The sequence below is a fragment of the Falco biarmicus genome, chromosome 12, assembly GCF_023638135.1.
Source record: "Falco biarmicus isolate bFalBia1 chromosome 12, bFalBia1.pri, whole genome shotgun sequence".
Classification (NCBI taxonomy): domain Eukaryota; kingdom Metazoa; phylum Chordata; class Aves; order Falconiformes; family Falconidae; genus Falco; species Falco biarmicus.
The window spans coordinates 12,576,162-12,588,336 of NC_079299.1; the positions used below are offsets into that span (position 1 = coordinate 12,576,162).

A 12,175-nucleotide genomic window follows, 5' to 3' on the forward strand; every position below is an offset into this window, starting at 1 on the left:
AAAGAAATGCCACTCCGAAAGCTTTGTCTCTGAGAAGTTTATAAACTGATAAACATCCATTACAAAGAATACTGAAGATATGCCACACATAAAGGGCAACATAGAACAAATGCCTTAAGCACAATGCATAAACCAACGTACACTAGATGATGAACCATTGTCCTCAAATTGGAGAGAGTACACACCTGTGCGTGCAAAAGTGAGCATTTTTACACGTTGCATGCATAAATGCCTTCACTCCAAAAAATTCTAATTAAAATAATTCTCTGACACTCTGGATATTTATAGTAAAGTAAAATAATCCTTTAGGTACGTATGATTGCCTACACCATCCATTCTTTGTTACAGGGATCATATGTGGGAGTTCAATATGTTAGAAGTGGAGAATGTTATAGAAAGAAATAAATATAAATTTAAGTCTCCACACTAAACTTCATGTTATTGACAATACATAATGAATGATTACTAGATTTGCTTAGCAAGAAGAGGTGTGTTTTGGTCATCCAAACTGTACTTCCAAAACTAATCAAAAGAGAAAAAACATCATCTTTGTTGTTACTCTATACCAAAAGCAACCTATGGGATGGTGAAGAGGGTTACACTTGTTTCTTTGATCTTTTCCAAACAGATTTCACTCAATAAACTGCTTATATGTTTTTATAATCACATCATACTGGAGGCTGTTGTTCACCGTCAGGAAAATTTCTTCGGGTGAGAAGAATGAAAAGCAACTAAAAACAGGTCCACAGGGATTTCCTGAAGAAAAATAAACAACATCCCAAGAGATTCTAAACTCCAAGATGGGTGAAAAAAATTCATCTACCAGTGCACTAGAAGAAAAATTTCTCTAAAAGCATCAACAAAGATCTTCGTAAGGAAACTATACTCAGACAAAACCACAACATACAACCCCTGCTATTAACTTTTGATACAATGGCCGATTTCTCTCAAATCTGAAAGGGACACAGTCGCAGATGACAGCGGCGACTGCATTCTGGCTAGCCCATATTAGTTCTGTTGCTTCCTCCTCACTCAAACACACGCTGAACTTGGAAGCAAGTGTGTGATAAATAAGGGGGCTGAGCAGGAACTCCCAGTTACATGGGAGAATTGCAGCAGTACAGCACTGTTACACAGCAATAGCACTGGGGATAATAACCGCTAATGCAAGAAACTATGTGCAATGTAGGAAGGTGAGGAACAGGGTGAAATCTTGGGTGAGAAGGACAGTTTCTGATATGTTTGTAAACTTGAAGCCATATGTAGCTTTGAAACCTATTTAAAGAATATATTAGTATCACGTCCTCACTACAACATGCACTTGTCCACATTTTGACAATAACCAGAGAGCTGCAGACCCCACTTGTGAGCCTGCCACGACGTCTGAAAGGCACTGAACTTGCTCATCTACCAGATCCCCTTGTGCATAGCTTTAAGGTGTTAACTGAAAAAATACTAAACTTCACAGGATACAAACTGTTCTTACACAATCAGAAGGCAGATGATTAGCTAATAAAATACCTTAATATAATATCAGGCACAGACAGAAGCAAAATGTGTTTCTGCAGAAGAGATTAGCATAGATGTTTCAATGGATTAGGAAGTTTTAGTGACAGAAGGTATATTTCATATATAAAATCCATATAACAAGAAGCACTGGAAAAAATAGGACAACTGTCTTGTGTCCAAGAAATATCTTTGTAAAACAGCTGTCAAATATAAACACTTCTCATCAACAAAACACTCTGCAACCAAAAAAGGCAGATTTAACTCAGAATTTACGTGTACCTCATCATGGATTTTATAATGGTAAATATCTCTGAACGACTGGATCTCTCCAAATTGAAACAACACTTACCTTCTCCTGTTAAATAACTCCTGCCTGGCACTTATGATTAGTTGGATGTAAAGATTGCTGTTGGTTTGTTCTAGCAAAAGGACAGTTCAGGAGTACAAGCAATGTGTATAAATAGACTCAGAGGCAAACACCTGAGAAGGGTAAGAACTAATTAAGCTCAAGGACCATGCTGGCATAAGAACAAATGGTAATAAATTGACCATGAAGAAATTCAGGTTGGAAACTAAACAACCTGAAGTTATGAGATGAAAATTCACAAATTTTTGATCAGGATGTTTGACTTAACAAGGGCTTGACCTCAAGTGGCCTAGGATGCACCCCCCCCCCCCTTCCAGTCATACATCATAAAAAAAAAATAAACGTTAACGCTCTTGCAAAATAACTGCATGTTAAATCCTGTAATAAATCTGCTTACTGAAAAAAATATGCTATAGGCTATAAATAATAATAAAAAAAACCCTATAAACTCAGATATGAATAATTTCCAAAGGTTTAAAAATTGATTTGCATAGTTCCAAAAAGCATAGATCCTCATTCAATCTATCAAGATTATGAAGGTTCCTTTCCAGCAACAGGTAGGGCTAAGATAATCTGCCTAAACTCCATCACAGCAACAAACTCTGGAAGAGCCTTTCACCTCTAACCAATATTCCTTATTCTTGTCCCTTCCCCCAAAAAATGCAGGGAGAAAAATGCAGAAATGGCATAAATAAATATAAAATAACATATAAAAATATAAAATCATACATATAAATATGATATATAAAATAATAAACAACAGTCTGATATTCTTTGATGTCTTCTGGAATGTGTTTTTACTCTCTCTGCCACAAAAGCTCAAGAAAGTAACACAGAAGAATAACCAATGCACATATGGGATATACCAATCAGCCAAAAGCCTGGCCCACTCACTGGCCTCTTTGACTGACTTTGGTAAGTTTTATACAAGAAGCTATTGAACACACACACACACACAAATTTAGCAAGTACATTTAGAATACTCAATGTTTTGTTTCAAGGGGTGCTTTTTTCCTAGCTGTGAAACTAGCAAACTGCATTAGGAAAATTCACACTAGGCAGGAGGAACACTTCACCCTTGGAACAGACTGATTGGTACTTCTCAAGGAATCATAAAAAAGCTCTTCTGCTGTCAGTTGAACCTCCATTAGATCAAAGTTTTAGTCTCAGCTTTTACTAATTCTAGTTAATATATTTTTAGTCGTTAAATACAATGGCATTTTATTTTGATTATTTTTTGTAATATTCATGTTCAACAGAAATACCATTTTAACTGATCCAAACTTTTTTGAAAATGTAAAACAAATTAACTGCATTTTCTTTCCCTTCTCTTTTATCAACAGTGAAAAAAAAAAAAACCCCACAAAAAAATGTGTTTACATACATACTTAAATACATACAATGTCAAATAAAGATGCTCCTGCTAAATCACCTTCTCTTTCCCCAAAAAATCCATTATTGAGCACATATGGAGCTCTAAAGAACATTCAAGCACTCCTAGTCTAGGAAGCCCTGACCACATCACAAACATTTGCTCGTGGACAAAAGCATACTTAAGTATTTACAAAAAAGAAAAAGGAGATGCTGATCACTGCCCGTATAGTGATCTCCTGTGTTTTTTTGATAGTGATGTCTCAGTCTACCCTTAATTACTGTTGCATTGCTTTATTAAAAACATTGAAGTTAAATTATTTGGGGGAACAAAAACTTTTGTTCATCAGGGAGGTAGGTTTTTTCAGCAAACAAAAGTCCTTTGCAGTTTGTTGTTTTTTTTTTTTTCTTTTTTAATTGAAATGCTGTGGGTAGCACAGTAAAGATTATACCATTAATTGTATTTATATGTATTGGCATGTATACACATACTCACCACTATATCCTATTTACAGACAGGAAATTTTGAAGTAATTAAAAGGAAAAATATGGGCATCTTTTGCAGGTGGAAAGTAAATGTACTTACAGAAGCTCTAAGGAAATTATCGTTGTGCTAAAACAGTGCTATGACTGTTGAAAAAAATCGAGTCGATGTGATAACTCTATAAATAGACAAAGTATTCTTACAAAATTCAGGACAGTATATATCACTGCATTCTTATTCTGCCTCATTTAATACTCACAGACAGGCTGTAAGAAGGTTCCAGTATCACTGGCACTGACATCTTCCCTTGAAGATTCAATTTTGTTAAGTAAAAAATCTTTTCTCCCACAACCCTCTCTTTTTTCATGCGACGTACGCTGTACAGTCTAAAGCGAACTGCATAATTCCCAATCATCTCAGACTCAACGTGATTAAATTTGAATGTCTCTGTGAAGACAGGGCACGGTCCCCGCTGGATGCTGGTTTTTGCTCTCTGCTTCTTTATAGGGAGAAGAACTAGGTGTACTTGCCACGAGCTCCCACCTGTCCTGCTGTATGTGGGAATGTCTGTGACAGCTGTCACTGTCACCAAAAGCTTCTGTTCCTGTGAGTCATAGTCAAAAGTCACATCCAGCGTGCCATATTTAGCTACTGGCTCAGGATCAAAAGGTTTAGGAAGCTGTGAAGATGATCCTCGAGCTGACATATCCTGAAGAAGAAGAAAAAAGATTTTTTATTTATTTATTGTATTCTATTATTAAATCTAGCATGGAAATAATATGGCTTTCTCTATGCAATATGAAGAGACTATGATCTTTTTGTTCATTTCATAAACAAGGTAATTAAACACCAAAAGCCTGAGGAGATGGCTGACTAGCAGCCAAGAAGAAATTGAAAGACTTCACCTGGCCAATACCACCCAAAAGCCAGGTGCCAATCAGACAGAGCTCAGATTAAGTTAGGCTGCATTTATGATTTCTTCTGTGCCCACTTATTGAAATGTATATACTTTTGTTATGAGATAGAACTAGCTTATTTCAGTGCAAGTATACACACATTTTAAAGGTAACGTATCACAGTACTTCAAGAGCTGGCTAGTGACTGAGGGCACGGTGAGACACCAGCAAATACAGGAATTATTACACCTACTTGCACATGCAGCTCTTGTTGCAGCCCACGAGGGTTCTGTGAATGTGCCAAAAATTGTCATGGCTTTATTAACGTATTACTGGAACCGTGCAAGATGCATCTGTTTTGAACACACCTTCTGAACCTTCTGTAAAAAGCATCAGTCCTAAAACTGTGCTTGAAAAAATTTTAAGATTACTTATTGTCACTTCAAATTTTAAACAAAATATTGATCCCTTATAATGTTATAACAGCTAGTTTGACAGTAATACTGAAACGCAAAATATTTACAAGCACAGGTCAACCTACTCTTCATAGAAGTTACTCCATATGTAAACCAAATGTATTTCCTGTGTATTTTCATATTATCAAAGATACGCCTGCTCATGTAAATGAATGCCACAACAAAGCCTTTTGGATTAAAAAACATTATGTTCTTATTTTAAACTGGCTACATAGCTATGGGAATTCATTCCTCCAAAAACTTCATTCTTCAAGTTGTTGAGTGGCTATAAAAAAAGTTGGCAGTATTCTCAGTTCTTATTGAGTAGGCTTACATTAATGACTGGTGTGACACAGAACGGGAAGAACTCGGATTAGTTTTGCTGCAATCTGTTAGGGTTTGAGCACCGTATGTACACACTATGCCTTTACCACAGTGAAGTTCATACGGATTGTGGTCCTGGTTGATCATCAGGTACATGCAGATAGCTAACTACTGAAGAACCTTGCAGCTGTGCCTTCCAGATGTTGCACCAACACCCCAGGTATGCAACATCAACTTACCAAGAGGTCTACTAAGACAGAAACAACTGTTGGCACATCAGGACTGAGCCCTAATATGCACTTCAAAACTGCAGGTAGAGACAAGAGGCAAATTTGTACCAACCAGAAGAGCCTCTTCTGCACGTGACATCACTAATGTAGGCTTACCCATAGATGTCAGTGCAGTAACTGGCTGTTAAAGACATTTCAAGAAATATGTGTCAGAAAAGATGATTTCTTCATAGTAAAAATGAATAGATATCATTACAGTTTTTTGTTCATCAGGGAGGTAGGGCTTTTTCAGCAAACAAAAATAATTTGCAGTTTGGTTTTAGTTTTTTCTTTTTCTTTTTTAATTGAAATGCTGCGGGTAGCACAGTAAAGATTATACCATTAATTATATTTATATGTATTGGCATGTATACACATACTCACCACTATATCCCATTTACAGACTGGAAATTTTGAAGTAATTAAAAGGAAAAATATGGGCATCTTTTGCAGGTGGAAAGTAAATGTACTTATAGAAGCTCTAAGGAAATTATCATTGTGCTAAAACAGTGCTATACCAGAAATAAGGAAAATGAAGTGGACCAAATCTCTATACTACCATCAACAATTCATAAAAAATTTTCATAATTTTTTTCATAAAAGATGGTTTTATATCATGGGCTGTTCAGTTTGAAAAGTGTTAACAGATTATTTTTATTTATTTGGGTTGCTTGAAAAATTATGTGGAAGAAAAAGAATTTTGAATACAGCCCTTATAGTGTGATAAAGTTTTCTAACTGGTTTTAAAAATAACTCACTCTTACTGGGAGCATGTTTGAAAGTTAAGATGCCATACAGATAACTATAAAGAACAATCTGAAATCCTATTGTAATATTTTCTGACAAACTTTTTTTTTTTTTTTTAAATGAATGGGCTGCAATATTAGTGTTCATGTAACTGTGTATAGATCTTTAGATAAAAAAGCTCTCAAAAGATTGCACCGCATGATGCTTCAGAACACTTAACTGTTTTCATTTACCTCTGGACTAAGGACCGCTGTGCTATCACTTGGTACATCCTCTTCATATCCTTTGTTATGAAAGCTTTCTATTTCGTGTCCCGTGCTTCCCTCACTTGGGCACTTATATGAACATCTCGGACTGTTGCTACACTGGGAAAATTCACATTTACTGTCTCCAACTTCAGAAGGTGTACATGAAAGGTGAGGAGAACCACTGTCATCCTGGTATGGAGGTGGCTGCAGTTCATCTAGCGGAGGTGTTCTTCTCATCCTCTGAATGCAGTTTGCTGAGAATAAGTGAAAATTCTTTATTTACTTTCTGATTATTTACTTTTGAAATCATTCTGTGGAAAATGGTAAGTCTAATTATCTTGACTGAGTATTTAAAAAGCTATGAAAGTCTTTTTTCACTTTACACTTCAAATTAGATTTAACAAATACTACTGAAAAATATTTGTTAAAAAATGGAAATGAATGATCTCTCAGATGAAAGAGATTTGGATAAAAGCAAAGTATATAGTCTCAATGGATTGTGTAAACCATATATAAACAAATAGAGCACAAATATGATGTGACAAAAATTCTAGGCTGGAATTTCAGGGATGCTTACCTTGCAAAAACCATTGGATATCTTAAGCCAGATGCTGTGCAGGTGGAATGTAGACCAAATAAGGAAACAAAATGCACTCCCTAAAGCCACGATACCAAACTTCTGATTACCTCCCATGCAGTTGCTCACTGATATTAAATTATTAAACTCTGAAGACAAATACAGGCAGACACAAGTGCCTTTTCACACAAGTGAACTCTGCTCACTGGTAAATTTAACAAGTGAAGCAGTGTCTCAGACTCTTTATTAGTTTTTAAGGATAGCTAAAGGGTACATTATCTGGTGTCTAGAAGTTAGACACTAGATCCAGTCACTAAAGACAGTGGGAAAAGTATCATGAGCAATCTTGTGCTTGGGATGAATACTTGATGCTGACCATCTTTGCTTCTCACACTAGATAGATAGATAGAAATGTGGTTACATATCTCTTCTGAAAATAAACCTGATGCATTGATGTAGAAAGTTAAATCAAAATAATTACATTTCAGTTTTTGATCTCCTATTTTACTACACAGTATTACACAGATGACGAACTGGAAAAAGACGGCAAGGTGTGCAGTAGCTGAAATGAAAGGAATACCAAGGACAGGTAAAAATCTGTATCACATTTTGTTCACGTCTTCTGTAGAAGTTTTAATGAAAGATTTCAATGCCACTCACACACAGAATTAACTTATAGACAAAAATTTCAAAGCAACAATGTTTTCTGGTGTCAGACATCCCACTTCCACTCACAGAAAAATCCACCAAACAAGGAAGTTAATGAAAGTATTAACATATAGAACAATATAAGCTTTGATTTTGGATTCATGTAAGAAAGAAACTGATCATCTTTCCCACATGACAATGGTGATACATTATAGCTCATAAACAAATTTTCGTATACAGGATTGCCCTACCTATGTCCTAAATTCTCACCAAGTACAGCAACCTTTTAAGTGCTTCAGAGGTAACTGCCAGTTGTTCAACATATCACATACACCGAGTATGCAAAGTTACCCTTTACGGAACAAGGCTGAAAACACAATGATGTCACTCTCTTGGGAAACAAACAGTCTTCGCAAAAGGTCCCTTTTGTTCTCCTTTCCTCTAGAAGTCTGGGCTGTAACTGACTGTGGCATGCTGGAACATTTCATAGCATCTGGGACATGATGTAAGCCCAAACCACTGTGGCTTCAGTGCACACTGTCCATGGGATGCAAACCCAGACACATTGGCTAGAAGGGAGCCAACTGTGCACGGCAGGTCCCCAAAGCTGGGCAACTGAAGGACTGAGACCTGACAGCCCATTGTGGGGCATATCTACTGCACAAATAAATACAGGCCTCCAAGATGTGTGGGGAATGTAGGACTCTTCTTTATTTCACTGGGCCACTAATGGGACACCTCTTAGCTTTAGCTAAGGCAAATGCGTAATTAACACACTCCTACCAGATGATGCCATTGGCAGGAACTCTCTCTTCCCTGATCAAGCCATCAGAGCCAGCCTAGCATTCAGAAAGACTCCAAATTATTGTTACAGTGCTCCTGCAAAAGGTCCTTTGCTGTTAGTTAGGCCAGTGCCACCAACTCTTGAAACTCCAGCCCCACAGGGCTGGAAAGGAAAACAGAGGAGGCAGGGAATCCTGTACTAGAGGTGTAGCCATCAGTCTAGCAGATACACATAAAAACTTAGAAACGAAACAGAGTTAAGCCAGACACTCACAATCTTCAAATCACCATGCAGGAACAGTGAGAAAAGTTCATTTGCAAAACATAGAGATATGGGAAAGCACTTTTATTTTTTATTTTAAATTGGATAACTTGTGTCCATGAAACTAGACAGACATAATTTTAGAATCTACACTGATATTTTAATTGTAATAATAATAACCACCCTTTGACTCTCTATACCATGAAAACAGGACTTCCTTTTCATAATCTATGTAATTAAATAATCTACCAGATTTAGAGCAACAACATTTCTGCTCATTGTTGCTAAAAGGCGACAAACAGCCTTAAATGAGACAATAACCACCATGTAGCTCTGACTTAATGTCTTTCTTTTCACTTGTAGTCAAGTCTGCAAAGACTTTTTAACTCCCAGCTTTTCCACAATCTAATGAAATGAAAGCATGTCTGGGTAACTATCAACACCATTATTGTCTTACATGAGTAAATAAATGACTGTGACTCACTTTTTTCACTTTGATGAACTCCATTATATGTCCCTACGGGAAAACTGCACAGGCTGTGTGACAGAACAGGTACTTTTAAATGTAGGCGGGGAAGAAGTGAAGAAAAAAAAAATTCTTATTAACAATTTTGTGACTCAAAATATCTTAGAAAAAGCTGAAACACTGGGGCAGGTTTTAACTATTTATTTTTGAAAGTTTAGTTTACCAAACAAAAATAACATGTAAATTCTTAAAACAAATATCTGGGTTTAAAAAGTTGAGGACATCTCTGTCTAAACAGGTGTGAATTGTTTTTGAACAAAAGTTTTCTCTACATAAAAGTTACACAGAAGTAACAACTAACTTCAACGATCAATCTGTCATCAAAATGTATCAAAGTTTAAAATGAAACCCACTGCTAATGCATGCTGGCCTATCACCGATTGCTTTGGAGAAAAACATTTGGAGCTGAAAGGAAAGCATGTTCTGAAGTGTTTGCATATTTACATGTAAAACCACTTGTCTATACCATACCCTATACCATGTAAGGTCTAAACTTAGACACAGTTATGCTTGTGCATACTTATATACAATGACAAAACCAAAGAACACCTTCCAAAGACCACTGAATGTGGCTAATAACGTCTGCTAAAGAATTACTCTTAACAACCTAGTGGTTACAGGGAAAATCTGAATTGTTGCACCATTTCTATACAAGTTTCCCAGAAAAATTTCCACTCTCAAGCCAGACAGGAAATAAATTTTGCCAATTCCCCTGATCAAATTAAATTACCATACCAGTTTGGACTAGACAGGGTGAAAAACATCCTAAACCTGGAAAAAAGAAATAATTACAGGGAAACCAAATCAGGTTTAGCCTGAGGTTTTTACCAGCCAGAAAATGCCAGAACAGAGGAAAGACGAATAGAAAAATCCCACATCCAGTTTTCCACCCAAAGTATGTGAAATAACTTTGCATTCTCGTAACATGAGTGAAACCAAGTTGTTTAGCAACAAATATTTAGTAGACTCTAAATTGAGAATACAGCGTATTGCTGTCTATAGGCAGATCTGAATTATCAATCTTTTAAGGCTTAACTGCTTTAATTAAAATTTTCATTCTTCTTTAGAGGGCTGGGAAAAAACCTCACGTAGTGGTAACAGTAAAATCCTTGCTCAACAAAGAAACCGGAACTACAAGTGAAATCCCTGACAAACACAAGCATATTAGCCCTTTTTTTTTTTTTCTTCCCCTGGTACACTCAGAAATTATAACATGTGAACTGTCATTAGCACGTTTAAGTCAGAAGTAAGTAAATACCCTCTTTTTAGTACTGTTTTTTAAACAATGAAGGTTAATTTTGTAAATTTTCGAAATCCCTATGCAGGGGTCTGACTGAAAGGCAAGGGCAGATGATACACATTTTGCCATTGCCCCTCCAGGGACTCTCAGCAAAATCTGACACATCAACCCAGGCCAAAATGAGCATCCCTGGAACATGCGATTGATAACTATGAGAAATACATCAATTTTTTCAGTCTTTTTTTTTTTTTTTTTTCCCTGAGTGGAAGCACAGTTTAAAGATACATGAGCTTACTAAAATAAATGCTTTTTCTTTAGGGTTTCAGTTACTATATGAGCGTTCTGCTTCCAATGCTCCTCATTTCTCCTCTCTGTCCTAGTCCCCTGTGGACCATCCTAGGCTGCACATTTCACCATGAAGCTGGTGATGTTCCTTTCCACGTTCACAATGTTTAGATGTTGCTGTCTTAATTAATTTTCCCAAAGGTTGTCAGCCGCAGCACAAACCTAGCTTTCTTTAACCCGTATTTCCTGTGTAATTCCAGGAACAACCATCTCTTAACATATGGGAAAAGAAACTATCCTTGTGATTTTAAGTCCCCTGTCTCATAAGCAGTAATTAACCACTTTTGCAGCTTGGAGTTTCTCACATATATATTACTTCTTTAAATAATCATACTATTGTGAGAGGCAGCATTACTGCAAAACGTCTTTAGGAATCTGATTTCCAGTTCCTTTAAAACAAATAATCACTACATAAATTCATAATGTTTGCAAGTCATATTTTGTAATTATCAGAATATCTTCATACTCAAACAGTATTTTCTTCCTCTAATATATCTCCACATACACTATGCTTCATAATTATTTTTTTAATCTAACACAAATTTCAAGTTTTCAAGCCTTCAAGGGGTTCTATGTAAATGTTAAGACAATTTAAATAAAACATAAAATGAAATACATGTTTAAAAATTAAAGAAACCTTTCTTATTCTGAATGATTAAATAACCTCAGAGATTTCTGATATGCAGCAGACAGTCCAAATGGAATTTTCATGTTGGAACTTTTCTACCATCCAAAAATATTATGTTGACTGAATTACCCCACATTACAAGTATAAAATATAAACATTAAGTATTGAATGAAACCTTGGAGCTCTCCTTCCTTTAAAATTAAAAAGCTTACATACATCTTTGTGTGGAAAAATAACATTATTTGACAATAAAACAAATTATCTTGGCATAATTTCATTACTTTTTCAAAAGAGTTATGGCAGAAGTCTTGCTTAATGAAAAAAGAGGAATATAGGAGTGGTGTCGGGTCATTATAGACAATATTAAAAAAAATTACTAACTTTCTTTTTGCATTTGCCACATTTTAGACTTTTACTCACAGTTGAACTATCCTCTACATTAAGCAATTCACCAGTGAACCAGAAAAGTAATCTGTTGGAGGGGTTTTTTTAGTAA

At 35.9% G+C, this 12,175-nt stretch overlaps 1 protein-coding gene across 5 annotated transcripts in view; it reads right to left on the bottom strand.

The window, feature by feature from the left end:
• SYT14 (synaptotagmin 14) overlaps positions 1 to 12,175 on the bottom strand; it is a 94,108-nt gene that overhangs the window by 26,074 nt on the left and 55,859 nt on the right. For all 5 annotated transcript variants that reach the window (XM_056357698.1, XM_056357697.1, XM_056357696.1 and 2 more), the window contains 2 exons: positions 6,656 to 6,924; positions 3,991 to 4,440 (listed from right to left, as the gene is read on the bottom strand). In XM_056357698.1, coding sequence (XP_056213673.1) covers positions 3,991 to 4,440; positions 6,656 to 6,924 — 719 coding nt within the window. The remainder of the gene's footprint in view (positions 1 to 3,990; positions 4,441 to 6,655; positions 6,925 to 12,175) is intronic.